Source organism: Buteo buteo, chromosome 8 (assembly GCF_964188355.1).
Source record: "Buteo buteo chromosome 8, bButBut1.hap1.1, whole genome shotgun sequence".
Lineage (NCBI taxonomy): Eukaryota > Metazoa > Chordata > Aves > Accipitriformes > Accipitridae > Buteo > Buteo buteo.
In genome coordinates, this window is record NC_134178.1 from 32,035,450 (window position 1) to 32,061,688 (window position 26,239).

Sequence of the window (26,239 nt, forward strand, 5' to 3'; positions counted from 1 at the left end):
CCCCTGTATTATGCACTTTTTTAGAAGCATAAATGTTTACCATTTACTTCATTCAGTAGGTGCCCCTTTAAAACTGAACTGCTTCCTTCTGCTGCTCAGTTGATTTCAGCATGTCCCAGGCTGGGCCTAAGGGGATCCTCCCTGTCACCCCTCCGGTCTTTGGCTGGATGCAATGGTGACCTCTGTCCTGCAGTGCTGGCATGCCACTGTCTACCAGAGGTTAGCACTCCCATAGCCAGACCCCAGGATGGGAATAGCCAATCTCTTCCCAAGCACTCTTTTTTTTCTCTCTAGTCACCAGCGCACCACTCCATCCGTTCCATTACAGTCATTTCCTCTTTTTAAGGTATGGGATTTAATTGCACTAAGTCCCTCACCCTTCAGAAAGCAGCAAGTTCCCAGACCTCTCTTGTGTTATCTGCAGACCTCTGCTGCTCCCAAGCCAAGGCGGTGTGGAGGGGCCTCACAGTGGGGGGAAACTCATTTTCTCCAGAGGCAGAGGAGGACAAAGTTTCCTGTCTTTTCTCTCCAAGCCATCTGTCACTTCCCCACCAGCTTTCTCAAGCTGGCTTCAGATTAATGGCTGAGTGGATAGTCTTTAACCCTTGCTTGACCCATACCAGCAAAGGGGAACCTATCAACCAGGGAACCTCTGATACATTCACTGTGGCACAGTGCTGCATTTCATGGTTGCAAAATGGTGGGGTTTCAGTAAGACATGGTATTATTGCTTCCTAGAATGACATAAGGATAAGGGCAAGGCTGCCCTTGGCTGCTTAGAGAGGCAGCATTGCCATTGCTGGGTACAGCACCTCCAGAAGTTAAGTGTCATCAAGTCTACAGGTCCTCCAAGACAGCCAACTCTACAGAGGGCAAAGATGCCATAGTCCAAATTTTCACATGCCTGCCATTTAGAAGGTAACAAAATTATCCACATAATACATTGTGGATATTATCCAAGATCCACAGTATTCTCTATTTTGTCTGTTAACCTATAAAAAGTGTGTTAACAGCTTGGCAGGAGACTACAAACCTGGCATGAAAATAAAGGCAGCTTGGCTTCAAGACCAGAGCAATAGTTATGAAGAAGCAACTCCATAGGTGCTGTCCTATGCATCTCTTCTTTCCTAGTGAGCACTCTTGTACCTCTGAGAGCCCAAGGACATTCAAAAGGAACTGGTGTCCCTGCTGTTAAGTTGCCTTGTTCCTTCTCCCTTGGAGAATCTGTTTCTTAGTCAAATTAAAGGTTACAGCTGAGGACTTGTCTCTGCAAGCTGCTCTTCTTCACTGGAGAGAAACGAATGGCAGTGTACAGCTTGTTGAAAAAGTCAGAATTCCCCTTTTTGCCCCTAAAATATATCAGATGCAAAATAGGAAAATCATGAACAGGTAGGCAGCTGAGACTTATTAAAAGGAAATCCTGGTAGTAAGACAGGACAGAGAACAATAACAAGCTATTCCAGTGTGAGGGGGTTTCCAGTAGGATGCTTTGAAGATGAAGCTTCTGGGAAGGCTTCTCTACCCTCCACAGCTTAGAACAGTGTCCTTTGCACAAAGCCTGAAGTGTCATGGTTCATGCTGTGGAAAGAGATATAGACTACTTTTCCAACACTAAGATTGGGCTCGAGATGCTACAAGCACACCAAGCATGCTGCCACATGCCATATGCTAATATCTTGTGCTACCTTTGGATGACTCCTTTAGGCAAGCTGAGCCCTGCCATCCAAACAGGTCACTTACAGAGCATGCCCTTTGGTGCTTGAATTTCACTTCCTTTTAAAAAAACCCTCATTTCCCTGCTGCTGAGTTGGTTGTTTTCTTCTCTTAGGTACCACCACATAAGCCAGCTCGGAGGAAACCACCATGCTCTCTTCCATTGTATCCCCACAAAACTGAGACAAGTGACAATGATGAGCAAGTGAGTATCAATTTAATAGGGGGACAAGCTCTCTCCTCTCTGCAACCTTTTCTCTCCTGAGACACAAGCCTGGAGGTAGCAGAGAGGTCAGACTGTGCAGCAAAAGACATCAATCATGCAGCATCAAACCTTCCCCTGCTCACACACATGTACTGACTCAGAGTCAGCTCCATGCTGTTTCCCACTCCTGTAGCATGGATACACATCCCATTTCTACTGCTTTTGTTTTTACCTTTAGCGCACCGACAAATCCACCCAGTTACCACCTTTCAAGCATTTTAAAGCAGGAACTGTTGGCATTTATCAGATTTGAACAGCGCTTAGCACAGGGAGCATCCATGCTGTTTGTTGCCTTCAGATGAACTCTAGAGGTTTGAGTATAATGGTGTAATAGTTCTGCTCTTGAGATTTTTCCATCTTCAGAAAAAGGGAATAATTAATCCAGAGTGAAGAGGGGTTTTGTCAGCAATGCCCGCAGAATACTGTCTTGAGGAGTCCTCCATACACCCTTGAATGAGCAGGTCCCAGTAAGCTGGCTGCTAGTCACTAAAGTGCTCAGGCCCTTTCCAGTCACTTCTGTCCTGTATTTCAGGGTATGAGGTCTACCCACCAAATTTCACATTGTCACCTGCCCTTAACAAGGGGGTGGTTCTTCGTCCTTCTTTTCTGACAGCTACAAGCTCTTGTTGCCTCCATGCCAAAGCAGCACAAGCTTTAAAATCTTAGATTCCTTCCTTTTCCTTTGGACCTGAAAAAAGCAATATGCCCCTTCTCAAAGCAATGCTCTCCCTTTCTCAAACTGTTTTCAGGCTTTCATAGCTCTACCTTTCCAGCCACTTAGGCCTTTCCTGAGCATAGTAATTGGATACCCTTTAACTCTGTTAGACAAGTGGTGGCAGAAAGTCTTTCCTGTCACAAAAAGTTCACAATGTTTACCAACATTAAGGCTTGTACCCTTTAAGAGGTAGAATTCTAATCTGTCTGGTCCTGAAATTATACTAGGGGAAACTGTCATAGGTTAGAGACCTTAGTGAAGGCCATGTAGCAGCAGAGCCATTACACATCACCTAACTCACATACTTCAGGCAGAAAGCAAACAATCACCTCTTCTCCCAGAGGAAGGATACATATATGTAGAGCCCTGGGATGGCTAGATAACGAAAGGGGAGCAGGGTCAGGAAAGAAGCAAGCAAGCTTTTGTGTGAAGGTGCTATATGAGGCTTCATTTGCTCCCCTACTAGCACTTTCTGCTTACCTCTTCCAGGTTTTCTCCCTTCATTGTGTTTCCTCTTTTTCACCTACTTTACTGTGACTTTTTCATGTTTCATTTTGTTTTGCAGAAGCGGTCTCCAAATGCTTGCCCCATTCCTAAGGTCAAGGTGAAAAGCTCCCCCATGATTGAAAAGCTGCAGGTAGGTCTTGGAAGAGCCCACATGGCTCCCTCAGCAAATTAAAACTGATTGGCATTTGTCATAGCTACTTCCCTTATGGAGCAGCCACAGGGGAAGGGGATCCAGGAGCCAAGGGTGACAGATAGGTAAGCAGGGCAGTGGCCTCACTGACGAGGGCCCAGTCCCACAATACACAAACAAGGAAGGCAGAGCAGGTCTGGCAATGGTAACCAGTGTTAGAAACAGTCCAGTGATCCTCAGGCATGTCCGTAGGCAGGTCAGTGCATGGGCCAACATCATTGGGATCTGCGGGGTACATGCTTGGGCACAGGCATGGCAGCAGCACATCTCAGGTAAGGAGCAGGGGCTGGACCCTCAGTTTAAATACAGCTCGCGAGAGAAAGTGAGGGAAAGCCTGGCTGAGGCTTCTTTCAGCTCTTTCTTTGCAGCAGTCTAAATCAAACTGAGCCACCTGCACCCTATTGGGGAGCAGGCCTTGAGTGCAGGCAGCTAAAATCCTGGCAGTGGGAAGTGCACTCCGGGCTCTGGCTCTCCCCCACGCGTGCCTAGAAGCTCTGTGCTTCCCTCGCCTCGATTCCCCCAGTTACGCACAAACACACCCAGTGCTTCTTGCCCTTTCTGTATCTCCCCGCCGTGCCTGATCCATGCCGCTGAGGGCAGCTCAGCACTCGAAAGCCCGTGGACGTAGAGCCCTGCCGCTGCCAGCTGCCTCTCCCGGCAGCACGTGCAGCTCCAGAGCACAGTGCCTCCTGGCCACCCTGACACAACGTCAGCCTATTCATAGCACTGTCCCTCTTAATGCACCCAAGGACGTTTGCCTAGGAGAGCTTCTTAGTGACAGGCCAGCAGGAAGCGTTTTGCCACGGTTAATCACGAATTGCTTCTTTCCATAGTCTTCTCGCTCCTCATGACTGCGCAGATCATTCAGAAGACCTGCAGCTTGAAAATGCGAGGTCTGCTTGGGCACACGCAGGGTTGGTTTAAATCTTGAAGTGATGGCTGGCTGCTTGCTCAGACTTTCTCCCAGCTCAGCCACTGTAGACTGTGCTGGCTTGGCAGGGTCACTGGAAAATCCCCAAAGGCCTCAGGATGACAAACGGACACATCCTGAGATCCAGCTGCTGGGGAAGGGCAAATGTCCAGTCATAACTTCTCTGCCCGGACTTGTTTGTTGACAGTGTCACCAGGAGAGACCCATAACCAGAAGGTATGTGGGTTGTGACAGCTGAGAGATGGGGCACCTCCCGTGGCAAGAGCAAGGGTTCCTCCGTGTGGTTACCGCATGTAGTACATGACAGTGTCATGCACGCCCGTGACGGGGATTTTTCTTTGCAGGCCAATCTAGCTTTTGCTCCAGCTGCTCTGCTGCCAGGAGCGTCTCCCAAAAGCCCTGGTCTGAAAGCCCTGGTTTCTCCGTTTAGCACCCCTCCCTCAACGCCCAGCAGCCCAGGGATTCAGTCCCAGCCCAGTGAAGGGAATGAGACGCCGGTCAGCTTTGATCAACCCCCGGAAGGCACTCAGCTGCAATTCTATAACAAGGTAGGGTATGTGCTAGGATTCTCCATCACAGCAGGATAAGGCTTGCTTATGGCTTGGGGATGAAGAGGAAGAGTAGGCCGTAGCCCTCAGTCCTGCCATAACAGTGTGCATTTGTAGGCAAGGGAGGAGATCTATATGCCGGGTTCGAAACTGCGTAGCTCTGTAGAGTTTCCTCTCTGCCCACCTGCACATGGGGCTTCATGGTCCAGTAGCTCCAGCAGCCTTCCTGACCAAATGGGTAAAGGGAAGGGGTGAAGTGGCAGGACCCACTCATTTCAGCTCAGCAGGAACAGGGTGGCTGGTTCCTGGGCAGGGAGCACTCTGAGGAGGTGGTGCCACATGCCAGCAAATGTCAAAGGTGGCTGAGGTGCAGTTTAGGGAGCCACGTGGAGCACGACGGTTTGCCAGGTGTCCCACAGAGTACACAGCACTTAAATGGGGAGCTGTAACCTGCATTCACCATCATCAGCTGGAGTGCAAACTCCTTCCTCAACCACCAAACTGCCAAGAATAGAAAAGACTGAGACATCCAAAAAGTCAGCAGCATCTGCATAATAAATGCAGTGTTCTTGGGTTTAGGGTCTAACCTGGACAAGAGTTTATATTGGGGCAGCGATCTCTAGCACCAGCTGTACAGAAGGAAAGGAGGCATATATTAGGGAGCTGCTTGTCCTGTAAAGTAGTCTCTCAGGGATAGGAGCCCTCATCTCCCTACCTCTCAGTAGCAGAGCAGGAAAAGTGAGGCCACCAGCATAGCAATCAAGTTTCCCATGGTATTTTCCTCTGTTGTGCTTTCCTGCTTTGCAGTACCACTCTCTTTGTCTGCTTCAATGTCTGCTTTTCCTGCCTCCAAGGTGCGGACGCGGGGATCGATAAAGCGCAGGCCGCCCTCCAGGAAGTTCCGAAGATCTCTGTCTGAGTACGGAGACGGGGAAGATTTAGGGGTCAACACCTCCTCTCCAGAAAATGGTGCCAAGGAAGATGGGGATGAGGTATTTGGGCCCAAGGCCAAGACAGAGGAGGCAGAAACAGGGAGCAAAGAGCAAAAGAAACAGACAGGGTCTGATGAGAAGCCCCCATCAAGGAGAGGATCCAGCAGATCAGATGAAGAAAGAGGGGAAAAACAGGCAGAGGAAATGACTCCTTGCAAGAGTAATGCAGGGGATATGAAGGAGGAGGAAGTGTGTTGTAACGCCCCAGGGGAGGAGAACTCTCCCCAGCCTCCATCTGGAAACAAGGAGGAGAAGGTGTGTGAGGGTCTCCAGGGAGAAGAGCAGCAAGGCAGTGCCTGTGAACAGGAAAAGGGGGACAAGGAGAAGGAAGAAGCTGAAGCTGAAGCTGAAGCAAAGGAGACCGGTGAGAGCACAGACACATGGAGAACGTCAGACACTAAAGAAGCATCGCTGGCACCTGAACCGCTGCAGGACGCAGTAGGCTTAGAGACTGCCAGTGAGCCTTCAACGTCAGCCACACAGGACCAGGGCACAGCGTAACCACAACACACAGGTAAGATGGGTCAGCATGGCTCCTAAAACATCAGAGGGTTTTGCTTATTAATGAAATGGCAACTGTGACAGAACACACCAACATTTTTGCTGCTCCGACACCTCAAAAGTATGAAATCTCAGGCCTGCAGAGGCTGCAAGGCAGGTTATTCAAAATAACCAGCCCTGCTGGGTGGTGTTATAGAGAGAGAGGATGGAGAAGAAGCAAAGCTGATTCTGGATTCAGTAAAATGGGAAGGCTCTGCTCACCTGGCAGCCTGCTCAATTGCTCTTTTGAAAGCAATTTGAAAGTACTTACAGTAAAAAGCACTTTTCCCCAGCAGTAACCATGTATATACTATCTCAATATGCCTCCTTACATATACATATTTGTGTATATATAAGTGTGTGCACACATTGTATATATACATGCATACATATATATTCTCTCTCTCTCTCTCTCCATGATTAGCTTGTTAGCTTTGTCAGCAAAAATAGCGTTTGCACACATACTGGTTTCATGATCAGCCCTGCAAGCATGCAAACATGGGCCTCTGCCACTTGAAATAAAAGAGGATTTCCACTGGCTAAAGCGGGGCTTGTTCCACGTAGCTTCTTACATATTCTCTAACCACTTATAATGTAGACACAGATGCCTGAGGAAACATCTCATTCCACCTCAACCACCTGTCCCCTCTTCAAATGCTTCCCTGGTTTGACAAGGAGCAACTGAAGGAAGCAGGCTGGTGCTCAGGCTGCAGCTCGCCTTTGCCTCCTAGCATGGAAACTACGAAAGTACCCTCAGGTCACAGACCCCCAGCACTGTATTTACTTAGACCCATGATTATTTTTCATAATTTCCTTTCTTTTCCCCTCTCAAAAGGACACACCCAATCAGGACACAGGAGACTTAACATGTGAATAAGAGGCATCCAACCCAATCAAGGTGGAAGCTACTAGAAAACCTTCAGTGGCAGGAGAGGAGCAGCATACAGATATCCCCTGAGGCCCAGACTCATCCCGGAGCTGAGTGGCTGCTCACTGGCTCTCCGCTTTGCACCATCATCTTTTGGGACAGTCGGAACAAGAGACTGGCTTGCAGCCACTTCTGAGTTCAAAACTGAGGTGTTGGCTGACATAACTTGGTGATATTTGGGGACTGAGGGACCTGATACCTGCTGTCCTAGAGCCGACAGCCACCATCACTCCTGGTCCCCCTGCTCCTTCATCCTGCTCCAAAATGTCTTTTTCTTCTCCCCTGCATTGGTTTTAGATGAAGTTCATCAGTTACATACATACATCTGTGGTGCCTTTTGGTAGCTTCTTTTGAAATATTTTGTTTTTTCAAATTTCAGTAAATAATGTTTTAAGAGTAGGAAAAAGTATGTTTTCTCCATATGTGCTGTATGGCAGACAATGTGAACCCTGAACATGGGGAAAACTTAGGACATTGTTCATAAAGCATAAAATCCCTTTGATGTGGGGGTCAGGCTAGCTGATCTGTGAAACAGCCAGCAATGGCAGGCAATTTTTCTGTGTGCTTCAACTTTGGGGTGTATTTAGTGCTGGTGGAAAGTAACAACCAACAGATTTGATGCACAGAAAAGATGTGCTATGTCAGTCAACAGAGCAAGTTTTCTTATCCGGCTCTGGGCTGCAGTCCAGATTTAGAAAGGCCGCCTGTCTGTCAGTCCTTCTTACTTCCAGACCCTATCCAATCTCTTGATTCTCTTTTGAAACTTTCAGTGCATGGCCACCAAGTGCCACTCATGATAGAAAACACCCTGGCTTACTGGAAACAGCTGATTTTATGTAGGTCAAAGAAGAGGTCTTAGATGGCTGAGTTTCCAGTCATATGGCCTGGCTGAATACGAGTTGGTGAAAGTCAGATAGCCAGTCCCTCCTAAGTACTTAGGCATTGTACTAGATTTGCATTCACTCTTGGGTTACTAGTTAAGCCATGGGTCTAGCAGTTGCTAAGCCAAAAAAGCTTTTACATCTGGAGAGTATTTGTTACCCATAAGAAATAAGTTATTTGGGGAAAGATAGATAACAGACCCTCACCCGACCAGTTTCCTGACAGTAGTGCTTGAAGCTGTATCTGCAATACTGAATAAAAAGCTGCTCTGGCTCAAGGCCATGGGGCTCATGTCTACAGCGTGACGTGGAGCTGTGGACAAGCCTGGGCTCACTGGAGACAGCAAGCCAGACTTGTCAAAATCTGAGCCAAGTTGTTGACTAGCTGTTAGGCAGTGTGAATGGTCAGGAGCCAGTGTTTGAACCTGCCACCAGCCACCTAGTACCCAGCAACACAGACGCAGCTACCAAGACCAAAGGCAGAAACAGCCAGCTCCTCTTCATCCATCACAAAATTCCTCCTAGTAAACATTAAGCTGAGCAGAGTCAGAGGCTTGGGTTGTCCCTGTCTCCCTAGACAAGCACAAGAATTTTACACAACACAACCCACATCTGTCCTTGAGTGGGCTCTGCAACACAGCAGTGTTACAAACCCAATGGTTTTGAAGGATATCCCCTTTCTGTTCACCAGCTCTAAATTCATGAGGAAAAAAGTGGCTCTGAGCCCTGCCTTTCTTTTTCCCAGGTGAGAGCACTGAGGTGTCATTTGCTGAGAGCCAGCGGTGTTGACCCTGCTGTGTAGCACGGGCTTGTTGATGAACATGAACCCCACACTCTTTTGAGCCATGTTGTGGAGCATTGTTGCCTTTGAATCCATTTTAATCTGTTTTTTAGAGCTTGTATTCCAGGGCAGGCTGCAATCATTCGCTGTACCCTGTTTCTTCTCTCAGCAGAGTGTCCCATCTGGATGTGAGTGATTGTCCCTTACTGTATATATAGATATATGTGTGCCTGTTTAGAGAATGAGTATGTGTGTCCCAAGCAAGGGAATGGAAATCCGAGGGAGAAACAGAAGAAATAAATGGTGGAATAAAACCCAACCAAAACTAAATCCTTGTGTTTCTTCCTGGGGAGATGAAGGATGGAGAGCGCTTGTAGCAGCAGGAAAAATAGAGGTGGGATTTCCACTGCCATTGGAACAGTTTAACATTCAATTTTAATTTAATTTGTGGTATTTTTTACTTTGGCGGAACAGCAATAACCAATGTGCTTAATCCACAAAGGAAGGTGTTCTTTGGGGCAAACGTTGACACTGGAGACTGCCACGCGCCCTGCCCAGCCCTGCAGGTATCAGGTATCTAGGAACAGAAGAAAGCAAAGCCATCTAGCCTACTGCCATTTCTCCAACAGCATCCTTGTTCAGGGGAAGCATAAAAAACCAAAGCGACACACAGTGATCCTTCCTGTGAGATTTCCCAGTTTCTGGCAATCAACTGTCTAGAGACTTTCTGTGCCAGACGTTGCATCACCATCTTTGTCCTTGACGGCTTTACAAGTTGCAGGGAAAAAGATGCCTGTTTCTCAGCTGAAGGCATCCACACATCCTTCTTGGGGCAATGCTTGCTTGGGTGGTGCACAAACCTTGCCCTGTCTGCAGGCCAAGTGAGAGCAATTTTGGAAAAGATTCTTTGGCCAGCATTAGCATCGTGATACTGCAAAAGCAGAGGATGCATGTGGGCATGTGTCCCTGCCCCATCCATACTATTGGGAAATGTTGGCTTGGGCAGCATGGTCTTGTATCCACAAGGTGTACAGAGTAAAAAGTTCTGACTGAAATGCAGACCACAGCTTGGCTTGGCATATAGGGTGGGGGCGCCTATTCAGACCCATATGTATCTGTCAGATCGCTGAGGCTGAGTGTATAATGTCAGGTTTAAGAACACTGATGGTCAAACAGGAAAATGCCCTCAGCAAGAAAAATCTGATATAATTTATGTAATTCCTCTGTGTGGATGGTGCCTGAAAGATTACAAAAAAAGTAAAAGCACAAATGTTACAGGCCAGAAGACCTTTAAATTAAGGGAGGGGGAAGGGAAGGATGGAAAACAGAGCAAGAATAAAGATATAGTGGAGAAAGGAATGCAGCACAAGAGCAAGGAGACTGTTGCAGTTGTGTTTGGCTGGGAGCTTGTTTGTTTTATGGTTATTTTTTGATTGGTCTGTGTTTAAACGGTAGCGTGAGCCACAAGAAAAGTGTTGGATGGGTGAGGACTGAAGGCAATTACTCATGGGAGGAATAGGGTTTTTTGAAAGGTCTGGGATGCAAGGGAGGCTGGTACAGAGGTGTGGAAACATGAGGGGGAAGCTTGAGGGTGGCAGGAAGCGTTGGCAAGATATAGCACATCAGGGACGAAGTGGGAGCCAAAGAAGCAGTGGGGAGTGGGTACAGAAAACAAAGGGAACGCCGCCGGCTCCTCTGGGCAGCAACACATGAGAAATACACTCCCAACGCTGAGGCACTTCTCCCAGAAGCCCCAGGCCTTTACTAAGCCATTTCCCTCGCAGCCTCTGGCAGGCCCCAACGGCCACTCCTGTGGTCACTTGCTGGAAGGGTACCACCAGCTGCCCCCCACAGGCCCTCACCTCACCCGCCTGGGGGGCTACCATGAGAGGATTCGCACGCATTCGCGCACGCAGTTACGTGCGTATCCCCCCTACCCGACCCACAGGGCAGGAGGGCGCGAGGGCTGCAGGGCCCTGCCCGTCTGTCTGCCTACCGCCCCGCCCGCCCCACTGAGGAGAGCGGCACGCGCCGCCGCCCGCCCTCACACCTCGAGGGGGCGCAGCGCCTAACGGCTCGGCACTGCGCGGGCCGGGATAAACCAAAGCGGCTCGGGGGTGGGGGGAGCCCCATTCCCCCCTTCCCATCCGCTGTGAATGAGCTCGCCCGGCTTCGAGCACCGCTGGCCGTGCCTGCCCGCCACGCGCGTCTGGTGCGAGCGCGAAACGCGGAGGGGGGTGTCGTTCCTCCGCCCCTCGGAAGAGCGCAGGAGCGGTATCTGCGCAGGGGAGCGCCGCGGGGGCCGCTGCCCCCCACCCGGGGGACTCGGAATCGTCTCTACCAAGCGGAGCCGTAGGGTCGGGGGAAGGGCGATGCCACGGGTTACTGGGGGGGGGCAGGGGGAAATCGCAGCAGCCTCCGCAGTTAGGGAGAGGAATGGTGTCTTCCGAAGCGGTGGGCAGAACCATTGGGAGTCTGGGAGGGGGGGAGGAGGCAGACCCACGAAGGCGCTGGAGGGGGATGTCTGGCGCTGGGCGGGAGGAGGCGGGAAGTAAGTGAAGTGCTGAGCTGGGGAGGAGGCAAGAGAGAGCGGCTCGTTGGTCTAGGGGTATGATTCTCGCTTCGGGTGCGAGAGGTCCCGGGTTCAAATCCCGGACGAGCCCGCTGGGATAGGGGGCGCGGCGGCAGCTCCCGTTTTGCGGCCGCGGTGCCCCCTGCCGCGTTTTTGTGCTTCGGCGCCTCGGGCCCGCCCGCGGCGGGAGGGTGGGCTCGGGAAAGGAGCCGGTGCCGGGGGAGCGGCAGGCTCCGCGGTGCCCCGGCGGCACGGCCGTGGTTTGCGGAGGCAGAGCGGCCGTGGGGGACACAGGTGAGGGCCCTGGGGGAGGGGGAGGAGCCGCCCCGGAGCCCCACTCTTGCGGAGAGGTGAGGGGTAAGGCCGGGGGCTACCGAGGGGTAGCGGCGCCCGGTGCGAGGCGGAGAGGGGGCGCAAGACAGGAGGGATGGCCCCTTCCTCGTGAGTTACTGCCGCTTATTCGTGGCGCTGAAAAGGAACGGGTCTCATCGGAAGGCCTCTCCGTGCCCCTTCGCGGTGTGTGGGAGCCGCCGGTGTCTGCCGGAGGAGCGCAGCGGAGGACACTGAGTCACATCGCTGGTGCTGGGTAACGAGCAGGGCGTGAGGGAGAAAAAAAAAAAAAAAAATGTCAAAAGGTGGGCTCGTCCGGGATTTGAACCCGGGACCTCTCGCACCCTAAGCGAGAATCATACCCCTAGACCAACGAGCCGCCGCGAAGAACCCTTTCTCTCCCTTCCAGAGGAACGCTCGAGCGCTGCCACCCGGCCCGGCCCGGCCAACCCGGCTCCGGCCCCCCCGGCGCCCGCCCGCAGCCGGGGGCGGTGCAGGCCTCGGGCTGCGCCGTCGGCTGGAGCCGACACGGGCTGCAGGTCGTTTGCCGGGCCCCGAACGCTGTCTTCAACGGCAGCCGTGCCCACGAGCTCGTAAGAGGAGCCGAAATGCGAAGCCCCGCGCAGACAGCGTTACGTAAACGTGAGGTGGCAAACGGGCTCCGTGTGGCAGCCGAGCGTTCGCAGGCGGGTGCCAGGCGGGGACCTGACTCGTCGCAGCAGCCCGGCGGCCGCGGAGGCCGAGCGTTCCCCCCTGCCGCACTCAGCCCGGGGGACCGGGAGCCCTGCAGCTCACCTCAGCCCGCGTCTGGCCGGGCAGGGGCTGTGTGGCGGTACATTGCATCCGTAACAGGCTGCCCCGAGGGGTGGCTGTGCCCGCTGGGCACCCACCCCTCACGGCCGCCCGAACGCCTGCCCTGCCGGTGCCGCAGCCCACCGAGGAGCCGTCGGGCCTTGCGGGGACTGTTCTCCTGCAGCGGCCTTGTTGGGACAGCTCAAACAAATCTCGGGTGCGCAGCCTGTCCCGCTTTTTTGCGGTGCTCCCTATTACTCATGAGGCACGCATGCGCCGTTACTGCGCCTGCTGTTCTCTGGGTTTCTTCCAATGGCTGTGGCAACCTTATCTACCCTTGTGTGCAAAATGTGCTTAATATCGGTCTAGCCATTAACCGCAGCAGTCAAACCACAAACCCCAACCAAAAGAAAGGCTCACAGTTCATTTCCAGGATTTAAAACTGTACTACAGCCAAGCAGTGGTGACATTACTTTCCTACTTTACAGGTGATGATTTTATGCAGACCTGTTTAAATATCAGAGTCGTCTTACAAGAAACACTGATGCTGGTCAGGCTACACTGATGCTGGTCAGGCCAGTGCTACCCTGGTTCTTGTCTCCATACAGTAATAGTCGCTAAACTAATTTTGCCTATATTCCAAGAAACTGGGGGGGAAGGTGGGAGGGAGAGACAGGAAAAATAATTGCTTTCATTTTATGGTTTTTTTTATATATGAAGGTTATCAAGAATACTTGTGGCTCGAGTTGTTCCGTGGCATCAGTTCAGCACCGGAATAGCTCATCATTAGCATCCTTTTCCATTGTAAGTTTTCCTCAGAACACTTCTCCTTGTGTAGTGGGTGATCCAAGACGTTCTTCTTAATTGAATTACAGAAAAATAATTATCAAACTCTTCCAAGTACTGTATGCAATTACTGTGCTGCTACCAGCTCTGAGTTTTGAAAGAACCACTGCATTTCTATTTAACCAGAGTAAACATAAATGTAGCACTATCTGCCAGTCACAATTTCTCCCAACTTGCAGAGGAAAAAGTAATGTAATAGACACCCAATACTTTCTTTTACAAATAGAGCTTGTTTTTTTCTTTCTCTCTCATATTCTTCTCTTACTGATTCAAAATGAGCGTGCTGGGTGGGGTATTTTTTTCAGGAATGCATATCTCTGCACACTAAACAGTGTCTACTGTACAATTCCTCTGGGAGGTATGGAGATGCAGCCTAAACAGAAAACAAAACCATTAAAAATGTAAAATCAGTTGGAATATATTTATTTCTCCTCCTAGAAGATGTTACCCTTATTTTGTTTGACATCATAATCCTGCTTGCTCTCTCTGGCAAGCTAGTAGAGAGCTCTCCAAAACAGTAGGATAAGAGAGGTCTGCATTTCTAACATAAACAGCAACCATGAAAAAATTTATTTAACCTCCTCCCCGGTTACACACACTTTTTTAGGTCTTCCTTTTGTGATAAGTGGAAACAAAAAAGAACACAAGCATTTTTCTTTCTCTTGTGGGACTGAATGCTGATTTTACTGCATGTGTTAGAAACCAGTTAGGCAACTTGACAGCAGCCTGCTGGGAGGCTGCTGTGGTCTCTCTTGCCCCACTGTCTGACCAGTCCTGCTCCGCCGCTGCAGTTTGTCTGACCTTATGGGGAATGGGTGCAGTGTGAAGAAGAGTAACTCCCCACCTCTCCATTTGCAGACAGAAAAAATGAGTATGTTGCCAGCTAAGTGAGCTGAATTACAATAAGTTTGATTAATACCAGTATTATCACTATAAAGACTGTAGAATTGCATAGCTAGAGGGAAAAAGGACGGCAGCAGCAACGCCTGTATTTGGGTTAGCTTATCAGGGAGTTGTGTGCTGAGATGAGTTAAGGAACTGTGTAGAGATGAGTTAAGGAATTGTGTAGCACCGCTTACAAGCTCTGCATTTAACAGCTCACTCGGAGAAGTGTTCCCAGTTTTTTTTGTCATAACTTTAATAGTAAGATGTCATAGCATACAAATGCAATATATGTTCCTCAGGACAATCTAAGTTGTTCCAGCACCCTGCTTCCTCTCTGGAAATAGCACAAGACAATAATTTGATCATTACTGTCTGGATAAAAAATGGTCTACAGTAAGCAGACCAGATACTTTCCCAAGTGTTCTCTGTATTGAACAGCAGTACTACTACACAGCAAATGGGGCAATCATAGGGCTGTACCTGTGACAATGTTACCTCAGCTCTGTCAGGGAAGGGAGAGGTTGTAGGAATCCTCTGGCAAGGGGCACGCATGGCTGAATCAGGCTTATTAGTACGTAAAAAGAGAATGCGTGAGCTCTGTGAAGGACAGTAAATTTGAGAATAAGAAGGATTTTTTTGTTTAAGCTTCAGGTTGGCTGTCTTGAAAAAAAGCCTAGAAAGATGAAGCTTGGCCTGTTGAGGGGATTGAATATTTTTAAACTGTGTGGTACTAAAGAACTTGAAGGTAAACAGTGAACTCTGGGTATTGAGGTGCTTCCATGTTGGTAGAGCACTTCCAGTCACTGAGGAGAGCTGTAAGCGGTGGGTGGAGTTTCCAGGGAAAGGAAGAGCTCTGAGGGGGTATTGAGGCAAAAGGGCTTGGGATGAAAGGCTTATCACTGCGTATCAGTTTCTGCTCCATTTGGAAGGTGGCGATATTGATCAGTTGGCTAAAGACTCACTTACAAGGGAAGTCAGAGAGAGAGACTAAATGACGAGGCAACCAAACAAGGTGATAATTCCCTGTGATACAAAGCTTGCCTGTGTTGATTTTTGTTCCCAATTGCTGCCCTGAATTTCTGGTAGCCTGGGTTTCTAGGAAACGTGTACAACAGTTAGCTGAGGAATATGCTCCAGAGCTTCCCCCTAGGGCATAAAAAATGAATGCATATGCCATTACATTTTAAATGCCATGAGAACTATAACTTGGTGTCTTGCATCATAGCTGGAAAAGAAAAAATCCCTGCCTGTGTTTTTGCAGGGACTTGCTTCATCATGGCCCTCCTCAACGTGGCACACAGTAGCAGGGCTTTCCTGTGGCCTCTTTCATCTGCAGATGTGATTAGGTGGCCAGAGAGTGACAGAGAAACTGGTGGCACATGCTTCTGGGAGAGGACCAGCATTCATGGAGCACCAGGCAGGAGTGAACCGAGTACACTGCAGGCCTCTGAAGTATCATGGATGCAGTGAGCAATAACCTTGTGATATGACTAAGCTTGTGCAACTTCTTTAAAATACATAGCTTAGCAAAAGAAGAAACTCATACAAAGATTATCCCAAAAGAGAGGAAGTGAAGCAAGGAGATAAAGAAGGGAGGGTGCAAGCCTGGTCTTAGGGGGTCCATAACAGCAGGGAACCCAGTCAGTAAGCTGGGGGAAATTCCAAGCAGGTATTTTCAGGTGAAAGGCAAAAGCGGTTATGTGTTCGGCATAGCGGGAGAGCTTCTGAAGGAGCCTGTACTTACAAGCAACACATGCCAGAACAGGCTTTCCGAGTTCACAGGGAAGAACAAGAAGGATCTTGGTGAACGCAGGGGGAACCCACCCTTGGCCATGCTTGCAGCCTGCAGCAGCACTCTCCTGCCTCCCTGGCAGCTTGGAACAAGTGCTCGGGATGCGCATTGTGATGTGCACCCGGAGGAACTTGCTTCCCAATGCCTGCGCAGAGGCTGGAACACTGAATGAGTATTGCAGTCTGCTCCCGCTGTCATTTGTCTTTGGAAAACTAGGCCTAGTAGCGCACAGCAAGAGAATCACATCGTTGAGAGTGTCTTGAGACACAGCGCTGTGCTGTGATCAGGCTGAATTCTGCTGTGGTCCTCGCAGGCCGCAACAGCAACAGACCCACTGCTGTCGCGTAGATCTTGACTAACAAACGCATAACTCCCTTTGCGTGGCTGTCAGTTATTTCCAGGATGTTCTAACGTCAGGTAGGAAGATCGTTGGCCTCCCTCCGGAGGTGCTCGGGTAAGCTTTCCGCACAGGTTAGCTCTCGGGCAGCACCAGAGCCCGAGGCGAGGGCATTTGGCGCTGGGCTGCCTTGGGCTCCCTCGCTGCGCCCGTACGGAGGCAGGGCAGCGGGGGCGCGGGACCGGAGAGGTGAAGGCAGGCGGGCGGCAGCAGCGGCCGGTCCTGCTGCCGGCAGAGGCCGAAGCATCTGTCAGCGGCGAGACCCGGCGTTCCCAGGCTTCCCCTCTGCCAGCACGGACGGGGATGGGGACGGGGATGGCGCGGCCGCCGCTCTCCTGTCCCCGAGTGCCCCGGACTTCACCGAGCCGGGGGCAGCACCGGCCGGGCCGGGCCTGCCCCGCGCCGCGCCCGCGGCGACACGCCCACAACAGCGGCCGCCGGGAGGTGCCGGGGGGGGGGGAACCTAGTAATGTGCTCGGCTCGGGGGGCGGGTCAGTGCGTTCCCTGCCCGGATAGGACCCCTGGACTTGACGGGTGGCTCCCCTAGCCAATCCTCGGGGAGGAGCGGGGCAGGGCCGGGGCGTGGGCGAGGGGGACGCAGGAGGTGTGCGCGAGTGACAGCGGCGGGGCCCAATCCCGACGAGGGAAGGGGGCTGCGGGAAGCAGGGGGGCGGGCCCGCGGCCGGGGGCGGACAATGGGGGCGCGGGGTGGCGGCGGTAGGAAGATGGCAGCGGCCGGAGGCACCGCGGGGCGCCCGGCGTCCGCCGCTCCCGCGCGGCTCCCCTGCTCGGCGTGGCTGCTGGCCGCCGCCGCCCTGATCGCCGGTGAGCGAGCGAGCGAGCGAGAGAGTGAGAGAGCGAGCGCGGGCCGGCCGGCCGGCCGCCGCTTGCCCCCGCGGGGCTGCGCTCGTAGCCGGGGCGGATCTCGATGCGGCGGGGGGAGCTGCCCGATCCGAGCCGACCCGGGGCGCGGCAGGCGGCGGCGGCGGGCTGGGCTGGGCTCGTCGGCCTGGGGTCGGGCCCGGCGGGGGCCGCCGGCGCCGATCGGGGCTGGGGAGAGAGGGGCCGGGCCCTCGGGAGTGAGGCGGGCGCAGGCAGGGCGGCCCTTCCCCGGCCCGTACCGCGCCCCTGGCGGAGGGTGCCGCCCGGGGCGGGCGAGGGCTGCCGGGGCGGCGACCCGCGTGCGGCCGGTTCGTCCCGTTAAGTGCCGCTCCCGGTCGTCGTCGCCGGGTTACCGGGACGGAGGGCGATGTGGCGGGCGGGGTCCGGCGTTGCTGTTCCCTGCCCGCCCGCTTCAGAATCGGCCCCCTCCGCCTCGGCTGGCGGGGCTCGGACCGGCGTCGCGGCTGCGTTTCCCGCGGGCCGAGCGGCGGCCTGCCTGGGGCTGAGCCCCGCCGCCCACCCCGCGCGTCCCGGGGCGCCGGCGTGGCCGGGGCCCGGTGGTGCCGCGGGGGGCAGGGGCGCGACGCGTGGCGGCCCCGCGGCAGCACCTGCCGGTTCTTTCTCGGCTGGTTCAGTCAGAGGACGCGGCTCGCCTTTGTTGAGGAAAGGCACGGCGCGGCGTGGAGGCGACCGGCACATGGGGATGCTGGAGTTGTGGTGGATGACTTGGAAAACACCTTTGATTTGGTCAGTGCTGAAGTATTTGGGTGGAGGAGTAATTACATCAGCCAAAAATGAAGTGCTTATGACTCGTGTAGGTGGAGAGTAGGTACAGGGCTGTGGAGCGGTAGAAATGGCAAGGGTAATGCTTAACTTTGCTGTGGCTTATATTGTTACAGGGCAGAGTTCTGTTTCACATAGCCTTCTGAAATGAAAAGATCGTATGCGTTTCCCAAGGTAGCTCAGTGTGTGTAGATCCTAGGCATGAACAGTGATGGTATGGCACCTGAAGATATTTTTGGTTGGCAATACTTGCTCAGTGGGTAAAACTTTGCAAAGCATTTCAGTAGGAATCATTAAAGAAGCCTGATGCCTTCTCAGTTCATATGTCTGGAAAACTGTGTAACACTAAGGCCATCTGGAAGGAGGCTTAATAAGGAACTGTGCCGAGTGGTATGAAACTTAAAACTTCTTATTTCCAAATAGCATTGTTTGGATTGGTTTAAGATTACTGCACTTTGCAATAGACGTAAGTAGAGATTGCTAAGCTTGCTGTGTATCTTCAGAGACAGCCTTAATATTTAGAATTAAGTAGGTAGATATGATATATACATAGCTTACAGTAAAACTAAGTTCTCTGAAAATAAATGTGGAGACAAGAGAAGAAGGAAGCATATTTTCCCTGACCACAACAAAAGGTACAACTACAGTAATGCTATGGGTAGCTGGCAGTAGTAGATCATTCTACAAAGTCTGAGGTATGTAACCAAATATAGTATCTTGAAACCAAGCAAAGCTACAAGATACTCTTTTGGAAGAGATCCCTCCCTAGGGTAGAAACTATCTAAAAAGTGAGACTGCAATTTAAAGGAATAAATGGGTGTTAAAATCACGATCTTATCTGTGTTGAACTGTGTTTCTGTTCCCATCCCTACAACTCTGATTTTTTTTCTAACTCCATAAGTTATTCCCATGTTGGCTTCTTCTCTCTGTGCTTATACTGCACATCCTTAATCCTTCTGTCTGCTTTGAAAAGGCACTTTTATTTTTTTGTCCATGTGTGGAGTTGGCACAAGGTTTACATCTTTGCGTGGGAATAAGCGACCAGAGTGCAGGCTCTTCACCTCTTTTGCATATGCAAAGTAGCTTGGTGATTGGTAGGGAAAAGATGACCTTCTCTAGAGTTTGGGGTTGTAAGGAGTCCAGTGTAATAAATACTCTGCTTTTTTGGCTTGCATGTGTTGTTCTGGTTCCTGCTGTTTTTCAAGGACCCTCTTTCCATTCCCTTTCCTCATGCTGGATTTTCATCTAGTGAGAGGTTCAGAAATAAAAAACTGCCAAGCAAAACGGCAAGGGCAGAAGTGGCATTTTCAGAGGGCTGTTGCTGCTCAGTTGCTCAGATGTGATGTGTGGCTGGGTAACGTGCTGCGTGGCTTAGCTGCTGTGGCTTGTGGCTCCTCTTCTGCCTCTTCATATGCTCGATGGCAGACCTGTTTCCTGTGGCCAATAACCTGCAGTGAGACAGCAGTATTACTTAGGGGACCGTGTTGTACAGGCCTGGTTTAACATCACAGTCTGCTTTGCCAAGCCAAGCAGGTCACTGTTGCTTCACAGCTCGGTACAGATAAGGCGGTTTAAGCTTATTTTCTCGTGTGCACCTGCATGTGTGCATTAGAAGTTCATCTTGCTTGTTTATGCTCAGTCATCTGAAAACCCGGTTGCTTCATTTACTTGTAAGAATGAAGAATCATTGTCAAATGTACTGTTTGTGATCCTGTGGACATTTGTGGCATAAGTAGTTAATCTAGGTATAATCTCTTGTCTGGGTGGGTGAGCCTTGAGCAACTAGTCAAGAGTATCAAGAAAATGGATTATTTTGCAATCCTGAATTTGTAAACCATGTAAGTATCACTTAAAGTGATATTGTGTCAGTGTTTAACGTGAGGGTGGTGCCTGATTGCTTCTGAAAGTCTCAAAGAATGTCTAGACATTACTGGAAGGAATGTTACTGATATTTCTACTATTCTTTTTGATGCCAACAAAGCCTGTCCATTTTTTTTTTCTTTCTCCCACTACTCCTTTTATACACACTTGCATACATGTGCACAAATGCACATACACACAGGTCAGTAACAAGCAGAGGAGTATTGAGATGTTAAATAGCTCAAGTGCCTATTGCTGCTTTGAGCTCACCTGTACATTTCAGTTGCTGCTTGAAATGTTTCGTGAAAATAACAGTGTAAGTCAGGGTTACAATGCTCATTTCATGTTTGTGCCAGGTTTAGTCAGAGTTGCTGTATTCACCCCGTCAGAAGCTGTTAGTTCTTTTAAGCTGAGCCCACTGATGCTGCAGGTAGGAAGACTTCCTTGCCTGCAGTGCTAAGTGGGTTCTGCAAAGGGAAAAGGTGATATGGTGGATAAACTCTTCTCTCTGCTGATTGGATTGATGGTGGGACTGCTGTGCAGGTCACCTCGCTTGCAGCAGCAAGAAGTTCTTGAATATGTTGAAAAGACTGTGGCTTAATATTTTGGTGATAAAATGAGGTTTAGTGCCACCTTGTAAAATGGCTAGGTTCTTCATGACCCCTGCCACCCAGCGGACCTCTACCTCTATGTAAATAACGATGAGCATGGCTCTTCTGCTTGTTATCTCAGTTGTGGTTGATTGCGTTAAGCAGCGATTCCACTGTCAGTCTGTGGATTTAGCTTATCCTGACTGATAATAGCAGATGGTGAATGTCCTGTGTACCATACAGGGTACCTTCAGTCTAGATGGAAGACCAAAGAAATGAAGCCTAGTTTTACAAGGCAGATGTCTTACACTGTTTGACTTGAAAGGTTTTAATCTGAATAGTTTCTAAAGAATTATTATTTTGCTAGAGAGGTGCTATATAGGTCATTATGAAGTCGTCTATCTAAAGCTTATTATTAGCACCCATAGTGGGAGTTCTTTGAGTGTGATGTGTGATGTGGTTTGATTATGTATGGCGTACATAGCTCTTTCTACCATCTACATGTAATTAACCGATAAATTAACAGAGTCTCGTATGCAAAAAAAAAAAATATTGTGCTGTTGAATGCTAACTCAGGACATCCTAGGAATACATCAGAAGGCTAGAAGGCCTGGGTATGAAAACATTTACATCCTTACGGTTTGTGTCTTTTGGTTTTTTTTGGTGTGGTTTATTTATCTTCATTACTTTGCTGATCTGGGTTAGTGTGACCCTGCGTGTAGTGATTAGCACAATGGAGAGGATGCTAAAGTCTCGTGTAAGAGGAAGCTGTGGTGGGAGAGGACAACAAGTTCTGAACTGGCTTTGCTGCTGGTGAAGAGGCTTGGGGAACTCCTAACTTCAGTGATTTGCTCTTATCTCAAAACAGCAGTTACTTAGAAGAGCAAGTGTTTACTCAGGCTAGGGTTTAGCAGTAAGCTGTACCCATAGCACAAATGCTATGGGTATGCATCTTGAGGCAGGGGCAACATCAGTGTTGTTTGCCCTCTGAGCTGGTTGAAAAATGACCCTTGGGCCAGGTGATTTCCCCTAGTTCCACTGATTTTTACTCCCCCCCCCCCCATCTCTTTTAACTTTAAAGTAGCAGGATCATTCTGTTTTGTGTCCTGAATAAGCCTTTTTTTTTTTTTTTTTTAATTGAAGATGTTTATATCAAGTAACTGTATTGGTACTCTTTTTAGCTGGGATAGAGTTAATTTTCTTCCTAGTAGGTTGTATGGTGCTATGTTCTGGATTTGTGACGAAAACAGCCTTGATAACACACCAATGTTTTACATGGTTACTTGTTTTATATTGGCTTACACAGAGCCAAGGCTTTTCTGCTTCTCACCTTGCCCTACCAGTGAGTAGACTGGGGGTGCACAAGGATTTGGGAGGGGACACAGCTGGGACAGCTGACCCCAGCCGACCAAAGGGATATCCCAGACCACAGGATGTCATGCTCAGCAATAACAGCTGGGGAGGAAGAAGGAGGAAGGTGGGGGGGGGGGCATTTGGAGTGATGGTATTTGTCTTCCCAAGTCACTGTTACACCTGATGGAGCCCTGCTTTCCTGGGGATGGCTGAACACTTGCCTGCTGATGGGAAATAGTGAATGCAAACTTTTGCTTTACCTATTAAGCTGTCTTGAGTTTTCTCACTTTTACCCTTCCAATTCTCTCCTCCACCCCACTGGGAGGAGTGAGTGGCTGGTTTGCGGCTGAGCTGCCCACTGGGGTTAGTCCACAGCCCTTGTATATTGTTTCCTTTTGCTACTGTACCTTTCAGCTCCTGCATTTTTATTTAGCTGTTGAGTTGGCACTTTCTAGTGGGTGCTGCTGATAGGTTTTGGCTTAAAGTGCATAAAGAAAACAGGAAGGCTAGTTGTTCTCATGAACTCTCTTACCTCCAACCCTGCAGAAAAAGATGCTTTGCAGTACATTTGCTGGTGCTTTACACATATGATGTTAAGGGGCATTAAGGGAGCTTGCCCTAAAACTTTGGTTGCATCCTACCTTCAGTGTTTAAAGTCACATTGAAGTTCTGATCCTTAAGGAGGGGTTAAACTGGGCAGTGCAGCAATTGTGTGGGTGGTGGCACTTTCCTAAGTACTTTCACTTCACCAGGTGGAGGTAAATCAGGGCAGGTGAACTCCAGGTAGGCAAAATGGCCAGTGCCAGAGGTGTTTATCTTCATTTGGCTGCTAGCCATCTGTTATGCTTTTCAGTAACTTGTTTTTGTAATGTGTGCAAGTGAAAGATGGTGAACAAGGCTCCCTCTTGGTAATAAATTCTATAAAGCCATATGTGCAGCAGGATTTTTAAAATCTTGACTGGTTACTATGTCTTGAAGTTTTCTGATAGAGGTCTTACAGGATTGCTTGACTCTTTCAGCGTGGAAGGTGTTGAGATGATGGCTGCGTGCAGATGCTGCATACCCTGCTGCTTGACAAAGACAGCATAGGCATGGATGAAGGTGCTGCTCTAGTCAAAGGGATAGCTGTAGAAATGACCTCATATGTGTAAACTGGGGAAGTGATGTAGAGTATGCTACAAGGGAGACCATAAACACTTCACAAAAGAGAAGCATTCCTAGGAAGAACCAGCTGAAGCAGCTCTTACTCAGTGCTTCCTAACCATGCTCAGTTGTTGTACAAATACAGTGTACAGTGGACTGAGTTAGGGTGTTAGTCTGGTTTTAAAAGAAAACAATGGGAAAAGGGCTGTTCTGAACGTGGATTAGTTCCTTGTCAGATTCATCACGTTATAAGCGTGCATGGGAGCTATTTAAATTGGCACTACCACTGACAAATTCTTGTGAAACAATGCTTTGAAATACATAGCATGGGCTTTTTCTTTTGGTTTTGTGGTTGTGCTACTGCAAGTTATAGCTAGTTTTGAGTTTGCTCAGCAAGTAAGTTAGCAAGTGAGTGAGGTGCTAGAGCTGGCAGCAGGCATTCAGCAGTCAGTGGAACAGTAAGGGATCTGGTTCTCAGAGTGCTTCAGATTTGCTTGAACTGCTGAAAGTCCCTAGTCATACCAGAGCAGATTGGCTGTGTGACTGAGTACCGTGTTAGCTGAGGAGGGTAATCACTTGGATGACTTAATTTCAGCTGTCTCTATCTCCTTGCTCTGTTAAATGATAGGATTTTATTTAACAGGTTTTAATCAGGTCCTTCCTTACGCAGGAAAAATCCCTGTGCTTACCTTTCAGGCTGGTGGAAATACCAATATTTGGCAAGAGATGGACATGATGCTGAGTCAGGAATGATGACTGGTGGGACTGACTGGAACTGAAATGCTGCTAATACCTTGGATGGTTCAAAGTGCGTGTTCTGCAAATTTTTCTTGGTGCATATAGATTTGTTGTCACTGAGCTGGTTGCAACTTTGTGGATTGATTATTGTAAAAGGGAGAAAAAAGGTCAGATTGTTATGTGTTTTTGATATGGAGCTTTTTGCACTGTATTTCCTCATGAAATTTGCCTATCCACATCCTAAATTGTGCTGTCTAGTTTGTTTCGGAAATTGGTAGTTCCATGCTGGTAATGCTAGATTTTGTCAAAAAGGTGCTGCATGCCATCAGCAGTTGGCAACATGACTGGTATTTTTAACACAGTTTCACTTGAAATAGTACTAATAACTAGTGCTGATCTAAAGGGAAGCTTTTGTTCCAGCCAGTGACATGTCCATCTCCACTGTCCACACCTTGGGGTTTTTTTTGTTTGTTTGTTTTTTGTTTTGTTTTGTTTGTTTGGGTTTTTTTTTGTCATTTCTTTAGTAGACATTGTGACAGTTTTAGTGGATTGCTATAGTAATTCTAGGAAATGTTTGTGATGGTGGGATGCTTTCTTCACTCTCTCTGCCCCGTGTTGAACATGTGTACCCACCTTTTCTCAGTTCTTTAGTTAAGCAAGCTTAATGATATTCTTTTTTGTGGGAGAAACTTGGTGTCTTTCAAGGAGACTCTTCTAAGATGTACTCTTTATCTTCTTGTTCCCTGTAGCCCTTCTTTAATCTTAATTGCCATTTTCTGCCATCTTTCCCTGTGCCCAAGGAGTAATCTGCTGTGTTTGTTGGTGACTGTGTTAGTATTGCAAGATTAGAGGTAGGACAGCTGCCATCAGCTGTTCCAGTTACCCTTTGCACTTTGAATGGGTTTACTTAACTTGCCCCTTTGGGTTTTTCACTGTTTTTGTTTGACTTTGTCAACAAGAACTGTTTACTTGAATTTGAACACTTGTAAACTTACTTGGTCATGGAAGGAAAACCACTTAAGGGCTGTTGAATGGAAAAATATGATGTCTGGTTTGGAAAGTACATGACCTGCTGATTGGTGTCCCAGTCTCCAGCATAGACAGGGAAGTATTGCTTTGTGATCCCCAAGGAAAAGTTACTAGAACAGGGCTAGATGTTTCTGGCCTTGAGACTAAATAAGCATCTGCCCAAACTTGACATATGACTGACTCTGTAACTGGGGCATGAAGCAGAGCAACTATAATGCTTACTTGTTCATGGATCTCGGCACCTTTACAAGCATCTCAATTTATACTTTCCAGGTTGAGAGAGTGATACACCAGTGAAATTATTTTCTCCGGATTGAACAAGAAATCTGTGGCCTGGCTGGCAAGGGAGCTCAGACGTTCTTTGCTGTTTCTCATGCTTGTTCCTCGTTTCTAGTTAAAAGCATGGGCTTTGGAAGTAAATCTCAGCATAGGTTCTTCTGCTGCCCCTTGGTAGAACAATGAGCAGCTGGGCGTCATGTGGAGGAGACCACTTGAAAAACTGACTCTAACATGGGAGCAGAAGGTGCTACCAAAGCTTAGTGACTCTGAAGACTTGTCTTTAAGTTCTGTCAAAGTAGGTGCACAGAGGTATGCAGGGCTAAGATACATGGTTGTTATTGACTTCTTTGACAGCTTTGTCACAGCCTGCTTAAGGCTTCTCAATGAAACTGTTTTCCTTTCACTTGGGGTGACAAGCTGCTATTTTTTCCCCTCATCGTTGTCAGGCAGAGCTTAGCTGAATATGCAAAGAGGCCAAGAGAAAGTGAATGTTGAGTTAGCAGATGCTCTTCTGAGCTTGTCTCTGCTTGGGGGATGAATGTTCCCAGCAGCCAGGCGACAGGAGGGGGTAGGTGTTCATGGGCTAGGTGTCAGCAGCTTTTTTTGCTGTTTCTTAGAGCTGGTAGGGTGCTGCAGGACCTGCTGTGTTACTGGAGGCAGGAAGCTGTCTTTCCTTCAGCAGCCTGACTTACTTGATGAGATTGGCAACCTGGGGAGCTGTTGCAGCAGCAGCAGCAAAAAGCTGGTCTGGTGATTGGCATTTGAGAGTGAAACTGAACTCTTCTGTCCTCCTTTGAGGCAGTGGAATTTAGTTTTAGTTGCTTTGAATCTTAGATGTCAAGATAGGTTGGTGTGACTTTGTCTGGTCATAATTTCTGTAGCTGATATTGCTTTGTGTCATATATGAATGTATGGGGTGTAGACATCAAGGTTTTTTGGGGGGGGCTGCAGGGACAGTCTCCCTGAGGAGAGGCTGG

At 49.3% G+C, this 26,239-nt stretch overlaps 2 protein-coding genes and 2 non-coding genes across 9 annotated transcripts in view; 3 read left to right on the plus strand and 1 right to left on the minus strand.

Moving 5' to 3' along the window:
* The window catches only part of RCSD1 (RCSD domain containing 1), a 35,310-nt gene extending 25,989 nt beyond the window's left edge, over window positions 1–9,321 (plus strand). The window contains exons 3-7 of the mRNA XM_075034019.1: window positions 1,829–1,918; window positions 3,259–3,330; window positions 4,666–4,869; window positions 5,724–6,375; window positions 7,237–9,321. Coding sequence (XP_074890120.1) covers window positions 1,829–1,918; window positions 3,259–3,330; window positions 4,666–4,869; window positions 5,724–6,362 — 1,005 coding nt within the window. The 3' untranslated portion in view covers window positions 6,363–6,375; window positions 7,237–9,321. The remainder of the gene's footprint in view (window positions 1–1,828; window positions 1,919–3,258; window positions 3,331–4,665; window positions 4,870–5,723; window positions 6,376–7,236) is intronic.
* A 2,261-nt stretch (window positions 9,322–11,582) lies between these two features.
* On the plus strand, window positions 11,583–11,654 carry TRNAP-CGG (transfer RNA proline (anticodon CGG)). Its single transcript has one exon. It is a non-coding gene; the product is annotated as a tRNA-Pro (tRNA).
* A 546-nt stretch (window positions 11,655–12,200) lies between these two features.
* On the minus strand, window positions 12,201–12,272 carry TRNAP-AGG (transfer RNA proline (anticodon AGG)). Its single transcript has one exon. It is a non-coding gene; the product is annotated as a tRNA-Pro (tRNA).
* Window positions 12,273–17,302: 5,030 nt separating this feature from the next.
* The window catches only part of MPZL1 (myelin protein zero like 1), a 40,126-nt gene continuing 31,189 nt past the window's right edge, over window positions 17,303–26,239 (plus strand). For all 6 annotated transcript variants that reach the window (XM_075034020.1, XM_075034023.1, XM_075034025.1 and 3 more), the window contains exon 1: window positions 17,303–17,430. In XM_075034020.1, the coding sequence (XP_074890121.1) occupies window positions 17,331–17,430 (100 nt within the window). In that variant the 5' untranslated portion in view covers window positions 17,303–17,330. The remainder of the gene's footprint in view (window positions 17,431–26,239) is intronic.